The sequence below is a fragment of the Saccopteryx bilineata genome, chromosome 7, assembly GCF_036850765.1.
Source record: "Saccopteryx bilineata isolate mSacBil1 chromosome 7, mSacBil1_pri_phased_curated, whole genome shotgun sequence".
NCBI classification, from domain to species: Eukaryota; Metazoa; Chordata; class Mammalia; order Chiroptera; family Emballonuridae; genus Saccopteryx; species Saccopteryx bilineata.
The window spans coordinates 94,370,998-94,388,238 of record NC_089496.1 but is presented as its reverse complement, the minus strand read 5'-3'; the positions used below and the strand labels follow the sequence as shown (position 1 = coordinate 94,388,238).

The following is a 17,241-nucleotide window of genomic DNA, read 5'->3' as shown; positions in this document are numbered from 1 at the left end:
TAATTAATGATGATGAAGAGCACTCTGGCTTAATGGGCGATGACAGTTCACCCAACTGAGTGGAAAGGTTTGTGTTGGGAGCGAAGCCACCTGGCCAGCAAACTCAAAATGCCCAGAATGTGGGCAAGCATGAGTGAGTGATCACCATGGGTGTCATCATAGGCACTGTGCATGTTTCGGTACCCACATAGTGTCTTCTCCACGTTGTGAGTGTCCTCTCTTTAAAAGAGAAAGCTCAACAGTTATGACAGTGGAGCTAATACCTTGATTTATTAGGAAAGACTGTTTTACAATCCAGCATAGGAGGTGGGCAAGGAAAAAGCTCTCCAATCCAGGACATATTTATTATAGGACATAGAATGTATCATCTAATTATGTAAGGCTGTCGTCTCCCTGGGGTGTGTGTGTGTGTGTGTGGGGGGGGTGTTGCCTGATCAAGGCACCAAGGGAGGAAGGGACATTTAGCCTTTTTTGTTAGTGGGTTCCCTGAGGGCAGAGACACTTCTGCACCTGCTGAATAAGGAGCCTCTCCTGGCCCGGAGTCTCTCCTTAGAACAGAAAATTATCCTATCCTCAAAACCCAAAGACATCATGGTCACGGATATGTTCTCTTTCTTGCCACAGTGTTTGATTCATCTTTTTCATTTTCTTCAAAATTTGACACTTTGGATTCATAATAACAATCTGAGTCAGAGAGTGGGAGGAATCATCTCCCAATCGGCATCAGAGATGGAAATGAGAAAACACTCTTGTGCACAAGTCTTCCCTACTTAGCCTCCACGGGGAACATATGGAAGATTGGGACAGGAAAGGACCCTCTAGTGGTAAACATCAAAAGACAAAGGAGATGACTGTGTCCTTTCTTTAAGTCACAAAGATTCCAAGTCTCAGCACCTACCATAGTCTAACCCTCAAAAAAGATCTGTTAAATCAGCAGTTCTCAACCTGTGGGTCGCGACCCCGACGGGGGTCGAACTACCAAAACACAGGGGTCGCCTAAAGCCATCGGAAATACATATTTATTATACAATACATTTTTAAATAAAATATGTATTTCCACAGGTTGAGAACCGCTGTGTTAAATGAAGGTATAATTGTTTAGACATCCTAGGTGCTATATCCCCGGTACTTGTAAGAATACATGATTAATAGTAGAAGCTCAAAAATATTTATAGAACAACTCTAGAGTAAATGTACCACTTGGTGAATAAAAGACAGCTTGTAAGTTTGATATCCATATATGTCATTTCTCTCTGAATGGTTTAGGATGAGAGAGGAGTTTGAAGAATTAGTACAGTTAAGTGAGTGGGTTCTAGAGTTAGACTGACTTGGAGTCCAGTTCTAAGGTTCTGTAGGGAATGACCTTAGGCAAGTGATTGACCACATCTGAGCTTTGGTTTTCTCATCTGTGCACTGTGGGTGACATTTGACTCTTCCACTTAGAGTGTGAGGACACATCGATGTGCTTAAGCCCACAAAGCCTTTCATGTAATGCCTGACACTTCATCAGTACTCAGTAAATGTGGATAGTGTTATTGTGGTTATATCTTCTAAGGAGGAATTCTTAACTACCTATTTTATAAAAAACAAAAACAGGACTTCTTGTACCAACTGACTTCTCTATTATGAATTTGAATGAAGGAATATGGTGGGTGGAATGACAATCCAAAAGTTATACTGCGGTCGGAGACCACGGTGTGGGAGATGACGGAAGTCAGATTGAACTAACTTTTGTAAGGAGTATAAGGAGTCCTGGGGAAGTTTTTGAGAGGACTGATGCCATTAAGAAGTTTATAGAGTTGTTAAGAGCCAAGACATAGGTACTATCTCTGTGAGCAACAAATTGGAGGACAGAGAAAAGGAGTTCAGGATAAAAAAAAGTGATGCTGGTTTCAGGGAAAAGGTTTGTTGAACTGAGCCCTGAAGGGGTGGGGAGGTAGAGACATGTCAGAGTGTGTGGTCCAGGCGACTGGGCAGTAGCCCATATGATCAAAGAGAATCAGATATCTTCCTGAGGCACAATATATATGCTGCTGGGCTTTGTGTTGGCTTGAGGTTTGAGCTACAACACTTCATATTTAAAGTCTAATCCAAATGCTATTTTGGCTTATATGATATCAGAGAATAAATAAATAATTACCTTTGAGACTTCTGGTTTCAAATTCCCCATATGAGAGGCAAAGGAAGAAAAATGACCTCTCAGCACATTCAGCATCTTTGCACAGACTTCTGAAATGTAAGGAAGATAACAGGTCTTTCTCCAAAGGAAGACATACCCCTGGAAATGAGATACGATATTCCCATAGGAATACCTGCCTTGGAAACTCTGTGTCTCCATGAAAGTGTATCTTCCATTGGGAATATCACATTCCTCCATCCCAGCCCTCAGCCCACCCTGTTCCACAAACACGAACATCCTGTGGCTGCAGAGGGAGGTTGTCTGACAAAAAATATATATTTTAATTCTCAGTGGAACCCCAGACCTTGCATGCACTCAGAAACACATATGCGCATAAGTATACACGCAAGTACACACACACACGTACACACAGTTACGCACACATTCTACTATTGGCGCACTGATACTAAGAGCCAAATTTCTATAGCAAGAGGGAGAAACTCCAGGAAATATCTGATGAGACCTTACAAAACAGCCTTAGAGGAAAGCTCCTCATGTGTGCATGCATCGAGACACACTGGAAGAGGGACAGATGGACTTCTCAGACTCAGAGCAAAAGGAACAGGAAATGCTGTGTGTGCATGCGCGCATGTGCGTGCACACATACACAAAACCCTAAGAGTAGGGGTAACCATCTTGGCAGACAAGTCCCAGGGAGCAAACAATAAAAAGACACCTCAAATGGGATTTTCCCGGATTCAGTGCATTGGCCACAGGAGGACCCTGAGCAGGCCCTCCGCAGCTCCGTACCCTCTTGTCACACTTGCCCTCTGCCTTGCCCAGTTTTCATTCCTGAAGATAAACCCGAAGGCCAAGTTGCTAGAGATGAATTACAAAGCACAGCTCTCTGCTCAAGTGGCATTTGATAATGCCAAGCAGCCAGGGACCCATAAAGTCACCGCTTCTGCAAATTGAATGAACCAGTTCCTAAGCACGCAGAAGCCCGCTCTGACAGCCAGGCTGGGCCGGCAGCGGGGAGCGCAGGAAGGGAACCGGACAATGGAACCACTGGGAGAGGTGACACCAGGGGTCCCCAAACTTTTTACACAGGGGGCCAGTTCACTGTCCCTCAGACCATTGGAGGGCCGGACTATAAAAAAACCTATGAACACTGCACATTTCTTATTTTAAAGTAAAAAAACAAAACGGGAACAAATACAATATTTCAAATAAAGACCAAGTAAATTTAAATCAACAAACAGGAACTATGGGTCAGCTTTCAGCTAATGAGATGGTCAATGTCCGGTTCCATATTTGTCACTGCTAGCCATAAGCAGTGATATGGCGCGCTTCCGGAGCCGTGATGCCTACGTGCTGCGTCACCAGAAGTAGTACTGTACGTGAGCTATGCCGTGCTCTCACTGACCACCAATGAAAGAGGTGCTTCTTCCGGAAGTGCGGCAGGGGCTGGATAAATGGCCTCAGGGGCCACATGCGGCCCACTGCCGTAGTTTGGGGACCCCTGGGTGACACTTTCATTCCCTCTGTACCTGGTGTCACCTCCTAGCTAGTGCGTCGGATGGTTTCTCGTGTATGAGTGCGCTGTGGAGGGAAGGCAAGTACGGATTTGTGAACACTCTGATTTATGAAACTTCATGTTTCAAGAACTGGCAGTTTAGTCCTATTTAAATATGCAATTGCCTCTTGAACATATGCAGAATCAATATGGGTATCCCTGGTGAGTAACCCTTCTGGAGCTGGTATAGTGAGTGAATAACTAAATATTATTTGTAATTAACTTGAGCATTGTTGGGAGGTCAAGTGTGGAACTTCTGTCGACAATGCATAAGGAAACTCCTGGCTGCCGTGGATTGCCCCAAATGAGGCTTGTTTTCCTAAGTAGTTAAAAGCATTCCTCCCAGCAACTCACTTTTACCATTTATTTTCCTAACAAACTTGTCTTCCAAAAGTGTATGAAGTTGGCCCAACTCTAAATTATCCCAGATGCCAAATCAGCAGGTACAAACTAGTGAGATTTGAATGTGTCAGAAGCAAAGGCAAACCTTGCATCTTCTATTGATTGAAACCAGCCCCTTTGAATAGGCAAATTCAGAACTGTAGTTGTTGAAAGAACACTGGAAGTCATAAAATTTGGGCGTGAACCCCAACTCTCTGTTACTGTAAGCAATTAAGTTTTGTTTCCATCTCAGTTTCCTTATCCATAGGATTGATACAATAGCTGTTGTGCAGGGTTGCAGTGAATATTGAAGGTTTTATATGTAAAGTACTAGGCATAGAGCTTGGTACATGGCAAGGTCCAATGCTGTTGTTTTAGTCTTCAGCCTAAAAAGTTTTATATGATAATATAGAGGTCCTGAGTTAAATTAAAGGGGTTACATATGCCTGCTAGCTTATTCACTTCATCCCTATATGTGCTCCAGGAAGTCACTCAATCTAAGTTTCTGTTTCCTCATCCTCAAAATGTGAGTAATGATAACCGAATCTTATATACACTATGAGCATTAAGTGAGATAACCTATGCATAGTGTTGGAATGCATAATTCAACTTATCTTAGACCCTGTTCTCACTGCCCTGCAGTTTTCCTGGGTTGTCATAATTTCAAGAAGAGTGAAATACGTATGAATGTATTAATAAACTTGAAAACACCCAAGAATATAATGCATGATTAATGGTTTGTTATATAGCACATTTTGGGCAACTTAACCAATTGCCGCCTCTTTCATAATGTAGAGAAGCAAGAAGGAAGCCGTTGTTTTAGAGCCAAATAATTAATAAGGACTGTGCCTAGTGGGAAGAACAGCGTTATGGGAATGGAGCAGAGGATTATTCAACGATTGAAGGAAATCTCTCCTTCTCTAAGTTTAAAAGCAGTTCTCTTTTGTTCAAGGTATCTTGGTGGTTTTATAGAGCATTCTTTCACAGGGAAAAAAAGCAAAGAAAATTGAATCATGAGCTTTCGCTAACCTTTTGCAGTTGCACAGGACTCTAGATAGCAACGTGATTTAGATAGTTCTTAAGAGCAAGGGCTCTGAAGACATAGAGTGCTGGGTTAAAATCCCCTGTGTATCCAGGGTTTCCTGTTGCTATGTGACCTTGGGTAAGTCACTTAACCTGGATGAGCCTCGGTGTCCTTATCTATAGAGGAGAATAAGTGACACTTATCCAAGAGAACTGTTACAAGGTCTAAATGAAATAAAATATTTAAGACTATGGATCCTAGGCCTAACATAGTATAAAAGTAACCTCTATTTATTTATCACGTACCAGGCAACAAATCTGAAAGCACCAGAGTTTATCTCTAGGCAATGGCAAGCTACTACCAACCGACCTTAAGAGAAATAGGAATTCTCTATCAAACTTGCATTATGATCCCCATGCCATAGGAGACAGATCTATTGCTTTCTGTCCCACTGTCCAGGGGGCCGTTATACTTAATCACCACTACCCCCGCCCCCATTCCTCATCAGCCATTCTCACCCTTTCTTTCCTCCAAGACAAGTGCTCACGGTTGAATTGGACAGCCTGCTCTTGTTGCTTTTCTTTTAAGTAAACAAATATATTTCTGCTCAAATTGATGTATTTTTCAGCCATGTCCATTTTTCCCAGGTAGCAGGGATAAAGGGAATGTTCTTGGCAAACAAGAAGATTGACAGCCAAGTGAAGACATTCATCACGTATAACAAAGGCAGAGACTGGCATCTGCTACAGGCACCGGACACAGATTTAAGGGGCGACCCCGTGCACTGCCTGCTGGTGAGTCTTCTTCCTGTGGCAGGAGGCCGCAAACAGAGAGGGCTGGGAACGGGTGTTACACCGGCAGGTGGAGATGGCTCCAGGGCGCCTGGCTTAGTTGCTGAACAGAAGGGGGACAGGGAAGGGCAGACAGGTAGCACGTGGGAGAGGCACTGAGCGGAATACATGACAGACCAAAGGGAGAAGAAAAAAGCGGAAGGTTTGCTGCTCACCTTCCAGGGATGCTCAGGTGTGGCCTAACTTCCGATGAGGACCTTGCAGCTTGAATGTCCCGTGAATAGCCTGTGGCAGAGCCAACAACACATAAATTCCACCGTAGAATTGATTGAGAGCAGAAGGGTGTGGTCATATTTTCGAGAGATGTTTATTTATATTCTTAGAGGTGTTTATGCCTGCAGCAACAAGGGTCATAACTACTGGTTTAAACTTTGACTGGTATTCCTTATGATGTTTCATTCATTTACGTCACGTTATATATAGCTGGTGTTGGGTAACAATGGCCTGTGGGACAAACAGGGTCCACCCGCTTGCTTTTCTAAATAAAATTTTATTGCAAAACCAGTCATGCCGGCCCTGGCCGGTTGGCTCAGCGGTAGAGCGTTGGCCTAGCGTGCGGAGGACCCGGGTTCGATTCCCGGCCAGGGCACACAGGAGAAGCGCCCATTTGCTTCTCCACCCCCCTCCTTCCTCTCTGTCTCTCTCTTCCCCTCCCGCAGCCAAGGCTCCATTGGAGCAGAGATGGCCCGGGCGCTGGGGATGGCTCTGTGGCCTCTGCCTCAGGCGCTAGAGTGGCTCTGGTCGCAATATGGCGACGCCCAGGATGGGCAGAGCATTGCCCCCTGGTGGGCAGAGCGTCGCCCCTGGTGGGCGTGCCGGGTGGATCCCGGTCGGGCTCATGCGGGAGTCTGTCTGACTGTCTCTCCCCATTTCCAGCTTCAGAAAAATGAAAAAATGAAAACAAACAAACAAGCAAAAAAAAACCCAGTCATGCCTATTCATTTATGTATTGCCTGTGGTTTCTTTTGCTCTACAGTGGCTGAATTGAGTAGTCATGTCTGGGACTGTATTGTTCACCAATCCTAAAAAATTTATTATCCGATTCTTTAAAAAAAAAAAATGGTTGCTGACCCCTGCTTTGAAGTACGGCTCTTAATTAGTTAATGTTTGGGGAAGAAGTAGATCAACGTGAACTTATCTTTATATTTGATTATATGGTGTGTGAGAAAGGGATCAGAAATGGGTCTTGCCTTTAAGGACTTTGCAGTCTACTTGAAAGGGACTGGATTACTAAGTGAAAGATGATAGGGTTACTTACATGCCCTCCTCTTAGCGGTTCCGCGGCCAGCCTTCGACTTCACACGCGAATGGATGCTCAGGGAATGACATGAATGGATACTCAGTGGACGAAGAAGGCAGGGAGGAAGAGATTAATTGCAAAACAAAAGATAATTAAATGCTAATATCTTTAAAACAGTTCAGAAGTTGTATCTATATTCACAAAAAGGGAGAGACCAGTATGTTACGCTGGAGGAAAGGCGCCTTCAGTTTAGTAAGGGCTTGGAATGTGTGTGTCAGTATGCACAGTTGTCTTACCATTGCTGAATTTGATGTTATCCACACTCAGCCTGCTTTCTTCTGTCCCAGGAAGTCTGACAGTCACTATGCCGGTTCATATCTTACGGCTGTAGGCGGGTCACCGTCCTACTCCAGAAGATGCCGGCAGCCATAGCTTGACCTTATTAGTTGTAGAGCAGTGGTCCCCAACCGGTCCATGGGACATTTGGTACCGGTCTGCAGAGATAGATTAAATAACTTACATTATTTCCATTTTATTTATATTTAAGTCTGAACGATGTTTTATTTTTAAAAAATGACCAGATTCCCTCTGTTACATCTGTCTAAGACTCACTCTTGATGCTTATTTCGGTCATGTGATACATTTATCTGTCCCACCCTAAAGGCCGGTCTGTGAAAATATTTTCTGACATTAAACCGGTCCATGGCCCAAAAAGGGTTGGGGACCACTGTTGTAGAGGATCTCACAGTTGTCCCTGTGCACGAGGGACGCCGTCTGTAATGCAGCCTCCCACTCAACTTCTGTCCTTATTACTGGCGGCTTACGGAGTGGGGGGGTGAGGTGGGAGGGGAGCCAGTTGTTATAGCGAGTGCCCAAAGCCAGTGACAAAGGAAATGTACAGTTATTATTTAATACCTACTCTATGCAAGGCATAGTTCAGTAGCATTTTATTACTTTTTTTTTTGTATTTTTCTGAAGCTGGAAACGGGGAGAGACAGTCAGACAGACTCCCGCATGCGCCTGACCGGGATCCACCCAGCACACCCACCAGGGGTGATGCTCTGCCCACCAGGGGGGGATGCTCTGCCCCTCTGGGGCATCGCTCTGCCATGACTAGAGCCACTCTAGTGCCTGGGGCAGAGGCCAAGGAGCCATCCCCAGCGCCCGGGCCATCTTTGCTCCAGTGGAGCCTTGGCTGCGGGAGGGGAAGAGAGAGACAGAGAGGAAGGGGGGGGGGTGGAGAAGCAAATGGGCGCTTCTCCCGTGTGCCCTGGCCGTGAATCGAACCCGGGTCCCCCTCACGCCAGGCCGACGCTCTACCGCTGAGCCAACCGGCTAGGGCCTAGTTCAGTAGCATTTTAAAAAGCAGGACCACTTTCCTAATTTAGTTCTCTCAAGCTGGAACACCATGATATTTTGCCCAAGATGCATGACTATGCATCATTGCCTTAACGTGGTCCTCCATCCCTTTGTGCAGTTTGGAGATTAAAGACCCATGATAGAATTATCCAGGTCGTATAAGGAGGCTTTCCTGGGTCCTCCTGCATTGTAAATCCAACCATTGGAAATGCCTCTGACACACAAAAAAACACTCAGCGAGGTGTCCCCTGACCTGCTAGCAGCTCAGTGTTGGGAAGTCTTATCGCTGTCTCTCCAAAATCAAAATGCTGGGACCATCCTAATATAAGCCACCCTCATTTTTGCTTTCCCTACCGTGACAGGCTCCCTCCCCTTCCATCCTTATGCATAAACCGAGGTAAAGGAGGAGTTGCCTGTTTCTATACCATTAATTTATCGTGCTCATTTATGTCTCAGGCCCTTCCCATTTGACATTTTTCTTAAAATATTCTTTTCCTAGTCTGGCTTTTTCTTAAAATCCAGGTCCCTGATTGATCACCTTAACTTAGAGAGCTCACTTGAACTCTGTCTAATGTTGTACTCGTCCCCGCCCCTTTTTCTTCATGACCCTTCCCACTCTTTGAAGTCAATGCACGTATCTCTCCATGTTCCCTTGCTAACGTGAACTTTGTGAGCAGGGGAACGGTGGCTGTCTTTTTGGCCACTCTGGAGAATTGGCTCAAGAATCGCACCACAATGAAGGTGCTCGACACAGGTGTTGTTGTTGCGGGCGTTTTGTCTCTTGGAAGCAGACACTCCACTGATGGGTGTGGTTTGAGTTTTCCACCTAGACTTTACTGGAAGCCTTTCCTTGCAACTGACAGTCGCTCTGTAGGGTTAGTCATAATGGCTTCGGGGCTCACGTTGACCCCAAAGTTGACTGGATTAGTAGGTTTACTAAGACAAAGCGGAATTAATAGAATATGGATGTACAGTTCCCAGGAGTCTTTTAACCCACATCCCTCATTAATGCTATTGTTTAATGTAGTTTCGATAGAGTTTTAGAAAACCGGCAGCAGGGAGAGGGGGAGAAATGACAAAGGAGTGTATGGAGAAGAGGCCAAAATCACTCTGTGAAAATCTGCCAAAGGCACAAAATAGCAAAGAAAATCTTTGAGCGATGGGAGACCCAGACGGTTAAAAATCTTCTTTCAGCTTTGGGAGCTGGTGGCAGAGAGGAGATAAAAAGCGATTTTAAATTGTGAGTACTTGGAAAGTGACAGTGTCACCAAACGCACAGCCTAGTGATTAGAAAAAAGATTTTCCAGCAGGGCTGTTACAAATTTGGAACAGGTGCAGAATTATAGCCTCGACAGGAATGTTCCTGGTAAAATGTATTCTATAGAAATAAGACATCCAGAGTAATTTGGGGCTGTACTTTTAAGACTTTTAGACTGATTGCCAGGAGGGCTCAGCTGGGATTTCTTTCCTCTGAAGACGGCATTGTACAATTAGATGGGGTATTACAGGTCACGGTCCACTGCCGCCAAAGCCTCAGGATTGGGTTCCCGAGAGGCAAGATGTGAACTGAGCCTGTGACAAATTCTTGGGCCCCTAGGGGAAGCATAGTGTTTCGTGGAGAGAGGCCGTGATTTCTCTGTGGATTCTGCTGGAGCAAGCAGGCAGCAACCCCAGGACATTCTCGACTCTGATTTCCATTCCTCTGCACACTTGACAGTGCACGTTGTGCAGATTGGAGTGGGGCTAGATGCCCCATACCCAGCCAGTTGGTCCAGGGGTCTCTCTCTTCTTTGCCACTGACCTTTTCCTGAAGATCTAATGGATTCCTAGCTCCAGTGCAGGGGCAAGCACAGGTGTGCATGGGGGTGGATTTGGGGGCTATTACTTGGGAATTTACCTGCTGCTTTTTTATTTATGAAACCTTCGATCTAGCTTTTCAAGACAATACTCAGATCAGGATCCCTAGGATTAATGGTATTCTGAAGATGAGATCGAAAGGCTATTATTAATCCAGAGGTGAGATGGAGAGGAAGTGGAATGAGAGGTTGGTTGACTCTCAAGTAATCTAACAGTTTTGTGAGTGGATTTATTACATGGTGGAGAAATATCTTCTCTTATTTAGTAATTATCCATTGGCCTTCACAGTACTGGGAAGATAGTGGCTTAATAGATTAAATCAAACAGATATTTACTGGATGCTTGCAATGGCCAAAGGATTTTGTTACTTAAATAAAAAATAAAATAATAAGATAAAAGACAGGTAACTGGGACCTGGAAGTCCACCATGGACATCAGGAATCTGTGTGCTTCCTGAAATTAAACACCAAACGCTGAGCATGCCTGCCTTTGTGCACTTTTTCTTGGGAAAAAAAAAGTCCTTAATTTGCATCAAGTTCTCCAACTCTGTACCTGACCGTGAAAAGATTAAATACCAAGGATCTAGTTGTTCCTAGAATGAACTGATTGATGATATTCCATACCCTGTGACTAGGTACGGACATATCAACAGGCAGCTTCCAAATGTGTACGCTGCTCCCTCCGTTCTTTGTGAGTCAGTTGCTGGTTCATGGTGGTTTACGGTTATCTATTTTCCTAATGTGGAAAAATAGGGAAGTGCCTTTGGGACAAGCTGTGTTTTGACTCTACTGATTTGGAGATAACTCTGGAAAGATACTCATGTACTCAGTACATGCTTGCGAAGGGAGGGAGAGAGGGATGAAGGAAGGGAGGGAGGGAGGGATGAAGGAAGGGAGGGAGGGAGGGAGGGAGGGAGGGAGGGAGGAAGGAAGGAAGGAAGGAAGGAAGGAAGGAAGGAAGGAAGGAAGGAAGGAAGGAAGGAAGGAGAGAAGTGAAGAGAGTGCCCCCTGCCTGGGCCATGCGTATGGAAGAATTAAGGAGCTTTGTGTTCTGTCCTTCAGGAGTTGGCAATGGCGTGATAGCCATTATAATAAATCTCCCTATTAAGTTTTGGTGACTTTAACTTTGACAAATGTCTAAAATTGGTCAGACATGAAAGTTTAAGTTAAAAAGTGAAGATGAATCACTTAACTTTTTTTTTTTTAATCGAACATGGATGTAGAATATATAACTTCCTTGAAAAAAAATAAGGAAGAAAGAAAAAAATAAAGCCTTGGAATATTCTCCTTGTACCAGCTGGGGGCAATCCAGTACTACAAATGTGAGCGTGGAGAAAAGAGAGCACCAAAGAGATCGTTTCTAATGTTGCTGCTATTGCATGAACCGGTGTCTTTTGTTCTCAAATTAAGTTATCTTGAGCTCTGAAAGCCATAGCAACTGAGCAGTGCTGAGATGGTCCATTGAAAACGTCCTCTTTCCTTTGAAATGGCAAGTCCCCATTCAAATAACCCCCTGGGTCAGGCTGAGCTTCATAGTCTTTCAGACTGTTGAGTGATGAGGTTTGTGGCGAGTGGCACTCAAAGATTGCAAACCGGGTGTTCCCTTGTCCAGGGATGTCCCGCTCTGTTGGGTAGTACACAAGTACTCCATTCAACCCATAGGTCTACACATAATTCCTAAGGAGCAATGCAGTTCAGTTGCTATAGAGATGCTCACATTACTCTGATCATGTGATTTACAAGTAAGCCCATGTACGTCTGGCATTGTTCTGAGTAAAGTAGTCATGTCTTTCATTTCCTAACATAAAAGCATTACTTTTTATTTCAAACTTTCATTGACAGTATTTTTGTGATTCTAGGCTAGGTTCCACAGAAGATGCAAAGTAGTCGTTGTTTTCTCTTTATGTGGAGAGCATGTCTCTTAGGGGGAATAAAACCAGTCGTACCACACATAGACAGTACATGATTATGTGTGATAAAACAGGCCTAGCGTGCGGAGGACCCGGGTTCGATTCCCGGCCAGGGCACACAGGAGAAGCGCCCATTTGCTTCTCCACCCCTCCGCCGCGCTTTCCCTCTCTGTCTCTCTCTTCCCCTCCCGCAGCCAAGGCTCCATTGGAGCAAAGATGGCCCGGGCGCTGGGGATGGCTCTGTGGCCTCTGCCCCAGGAGCTAGAGTGGCTCTGGTCGCAACATGGCGATGCCCAGGATGGGCAGAGCATCGCCCCCTGGTGGGCAGAGTGTCGCCCCTGGTGGGCGTGCCGGGTGGATCCCGGTCGGGCGCATGCGGGAGTCTGTCTGACTGTCTCTCCCTGTTTCCAGCTTCAGAAAAATGAAAAAAAAAAAAACAAAAAAAAACCAAGCAGCTGTAGGTCAGGGAAAGGGAGATCTTTCTGGGCTGCAGCTGTCAGGAAAATGTCCATGGGAAGAGGGCTGGACACCTCTGCTCTATGATGCTGTCCCAGCATCTGAGAGCTGTACATTGCTGTCTGGGGCCTCTGCACCAGAGTGATACCCACTCTAGTCTTCCTCTTGGATGAAAGGAAGCCAAGTATTTGAGTCTGACTGTTCCTCTTTATCCAGGGTGGTCTTCTTTACTCTTTTGGAACATTATAAAGGAAAAACTCCTTTTGGGGGGGGAAAGCTTTATATTGAAATTTTACTTATGTAAAACTGGGAATATATTACAATTGTTAGTTCTTGAGTGTTTACTTCCTCCCTTGAAAGTGAGCAAAAGACTCTATTATGACCTACTGTTTTGTTTCCCCAGTATTTTGGGGGGAATGGCTGTTTTTGTTCCTGAGTTTCGTTTTTCATTTGTCATTTTACTCTCTCTCACATAAATGTAATCGCTGCCTCTCTAGTTCTCTTGAGTGTCTGCTGGTTGAGACTCAGAGAGAAGAATAAACGTAATAACAGAGATACACTGGTGATTCCAAAAACTCAGGTCAATAAGATTAGAAAGTAATCTTTCTGAGCAATAAAAAGAAATGTGGGTTCAGACACTCAGTACAAGAACTATTTTAAATGAAACCCATATAAGATTTATTACCATGTTTTGGAAAACTATTGATATGTGTGTTAATCAGAAAATTTGATCAACATTTTCACACACAAATAAACAAGTCCCTTACATTTTCCTTGAAATTGCTACTAGTATATTTTGCCTACAAGTATGGCTTTTCTGTTGGATAATATTGATTCAGATAATACCTTGACACAGACACTATCAGTTGTCTGTTGGATGTTAGGACAGTTTCACATATCATACAGCTTCTTCTGTACAACTGAGACCACAGGCTCCAATGGAGAGTGGCTAAGAGATGCCAGGTGACTTCTTCGAAGCTCTCCTAACTTCACCAAACCTTCTTTCCTGACTTCATATCCCATTTCTCCTCCTCAGCCCTACTAACTACTACTGTATTTTAACTCAACTCTTCTGCCTTTTTTCTTTATGAATTGATGTTCCTCAGTCCTAAAATGCCCTTTATCCTCCGGAACATCTCACCGAAGTCCATAACCTACTCATCTTTGCCTAAGGCACCGTTTCCTCCTTGAAGCCTTCTCTGATCAAAAGCTGGACGTCATCTTGTCACCCTCTAAAATCTCTTAGTTGCCCATACTGATCTTATGACTGTTAAAATATTTTCTCTGGATGTTAATCAAAAGGTATTAGATGATGCACTCCAGGGGAGTCAATAGCAAATCGGAATCAATGTTACTCTTTTATAAGCTACATCTAGTCTTTTGTAGATAAAGTGCTAAAATGTTTGCCAAATGACCATTAAGGCAGTCAGTTAGACTTAAAATAAAGGTGTCCTCCTTCACTAGCTTGGCAGCTGTCTTATACTTAGTGGACACCAGATATTTATGGAATGAAATATGGGCGAATGAAAGAGTACCTGAATGGTTGGAGAGATGGGATAGTTGGGTGATTGGAAGGATGCTCTGAGCATGAAATGGAAATAACAACTTAGATTGTATGCTTTCATGACACTCATTTCTCCTCTCCTTAGCCTTATTGCTCACTGCACCTTCACCTTAAGGTCTCTGAGAATCCCTACACATCAGGGATCATTGCCAGCCGAGACACAGCTCCCAGCATCATAGTGGCTTCAGGTAAGCAGCTCTCCTGGCTTGCCTGCTGTTGTCGATTGTGTATAAGAGGCAAGATATCTCTGTTCGGAACTTAATAAACAAGCTCACAATATTTTTCTGAATGGCACTGAAACCAGTGACCCTGAAGCAAGTATGCTGAAAAACCTTGTTCCAATATGTTTGCAATTTAAATCCGTCTCAGGCAATGCAGACTGCCAATAAAACTCACGGCTGGCTCGTGCAGCGATTCCTTTCACTGATGGTGATGTGCTCTTTCTAGGGAACATAGGCTCTGAATTGTCAGACAACGACATCAGCATGTTTGTCTCCTCAGATGCAGGGAACACCTGGAGGCAGGTAAGGAAGTATTCTGGGTCAAGACGCTGAAGTGTGAGTGACATTAGAATAGCCCAACATGATTCAATTCTGGGAACTTATTCAGCTACACATAATAATGTATTCAACTACTTATGAATCTTAAAGCTTGCCAGTGTTTTTATTTAGTCTTAAGTCTTTGAGGTTATTAGAGTATCTTTTTGCAACTTGATTTTTTTTTTGCCATACAATAAAAATGACCCATATTCAGAGCCTATATGTAAAAAAGTTTATGAATGACAATGAAACCAAATTAGATCTGACTGAATTTTTCCCATAAAAGAAAACCAGAATCCCCAAGAGTTTATCCTACAGGGAATGTGTGACGCTTGGAGGGTAGATAATATCTCTAATGCTGAATTATCTCTATACATTTTCTTTGCCTTAAATTCCGAATAGAGAGCAATGAAGTGCTATAGAAACAGCCATTACCCAGGTGGATTTCTGAGATGTTTAAATCTCATGTGCAAAAGACAGAGTAATAACCATCACAGTGCATATGCTAAGGAAGGAGAAATGGAATCACTTTAAACCAATGTGTTTAGCTTAAATGCTTCTTCTCTTTCTTCTGAATGACAATCAGATACTCATAGCTTATAAAATAGACATTTAATGAGGTTTACAATCATAACAAGGTATGTGCCTAATGCATGGTTGTTAACCTTCAATAAATATGTTTCAATAACCCACTGACATTTAATTACCATACAATAACTATCACCGTGAATTAAAATTTAATGCACAGGCAATCACACAGCAATGAGAACACAGGTTTTACATTTTAGACCAAGATCTCCAGGCGGTGGTCCAATGGCCATTTCCTAAATCCAGACTCCTCCTAAGTCCTCAGTGTGATTCACATGTTTTGAGAAGGGCAGGGCAAGGAAAAAATTTGCCTAAAAAACTGAAAGGCTATTTAATCTTAAAGGTATTTAGGGAAATGGACTATCAAGCTTTCTCTGGTGAACAGAGAGCCAGGATCTCAATTTTTTTTTCCTTCCAACACCTTAAACAAAGCAAAAGAAGTCTCTACTTCTGTAGTCCTGATGTAGGATATATCTGGGGTATAAGAAGTACATAAAGAGGAAGAAAAACTGAGTCTCTAGCATGACCACAGACAAGGCTATGCTAACAGCGTGACTGTGAGGAAATAGTGCGCCCCTTCTATAGAGACAACCTTAAGGTTGGTCTCATCCTGTTTCCATTTGATTTCACGTTGGTTTCTTCAAATTCAGAGAAAGAGCCAGTGACACATGTACCCAAAGATGATGATTCCATTTTGATTAGAGCTGCTTTATGACTTGGCAGAGAATCTATTAACTGAACAAGGACACCTTTTTTTTTTCTAGAATACTTGGAAATTTTGAAATAACTGTATCTGGAAAGGTCACTAATACTACCAGCCCCAGACCCACCAGTCACTACATACATGGTCTTAGGCCCCTGATGGCGAACCTTTTTATAAAAACCGCCCACTTTTGCAGTGCTGGTCAACCTGGTCCCTCCCACCCACTACTGGGTGGTCCAGCTTTCACGGTGGGCCAATCGCACCACCGTTTGGTTGCTCCACTACTGCCCACCATGAAAGCTGGAATGCCCAGTAGTGGGCAGAAGGGACCAGGTTGACCAGCACTGCAAAAGTGGGTGGTTTTTATAAAAAGGTTTGCCATCATGGTCTTAAGCTAATCCCTGCATCTTTCTAAACCTTAGTGATCTCTTTCATAAACATAAGAATGTGATAGCAAAGTATCTCTAAGGTTTCTTCTGTCTAAAAATGTCACCCAATATGACAGTTGTCTAATATTCTGATATCGTCATAAATAGGAATCAGTAGAATGTACCACAAGAAGACAGGACTATAAACATAAATGCACAACTGTTCATTCTTTAAATTTGTTCTTTGTTGCCCCTAAAGTAATTTTATATAAACTCCAGGGGTACCTATAGCCCACCTTGTGAAGTGTTGTTTATAACCATGTCTTTGCAAAGATTTGGCAAAACCTTGTTCCGTCATGGGAGGGGTTTTGTTCTCCTCATACGAAGACTAATTCTCTGAACTCCGGGTACATGTGGGTGTGGGCGTGTGTCCATGAGGATGTGAATTCTTTCTCTAGATCTTTGAAGAAGAGCACAGCGTTCTGTATCTGGATCAAGGTGGAGTCCTGGTTGCTATGAAGCACACGTCTCTCCCAATCCGACATCTCTGGTAAAGGCACATATTGTCCGTGAATCGTGCACCCAGTGGTTCCTCACGGCTAAGTCTAGGAGTCAGGACATCAGATTGTGACCTTGTTGGTTGTCAAATGTCAAGGTCTAGTAAAACATAATGTATATACCTTTGCTTTATTAAAATAAGGTCGTTG

The 17,241-nt window shown here is 43.7% G+C and overlaps 1 protein-coding gene across 6 annotated transcripts in view; it reads left to right on the top strand.

The window, feature by feature from the left end:
- Positions 1–17,241, top strand: part of SORCS1 (sortilin related VPS10 domain containing receptor 1) — a 572,181-nt gene that overhangs the window by 464,245 nt on the left and 90,695 nt on the right. For all 6 annotated transcript variants that reach the window (XM_066238956.1, XM_066238954.1, XM_066238951.1 and 3 more), the window contains exons 10-13: positions 5,748–5,894; positions 14,422–14,524; positions 14,784–14,860; positions 16,993–17,084. In XM_066238956.1, the coding sequence (XP_066095053.1) occupies positions 5,748–5,894; positions 14,422–14,524; positions 14,784–14,860; positions 16,993–17,084 (419 nt within the window). The remainder of the gene's footprint in view (positions 1–5,747; positions 5,895–14,421; positions 14,525–14,783; positions 14,861–16,992; positions 17,085–17,241) is intronic.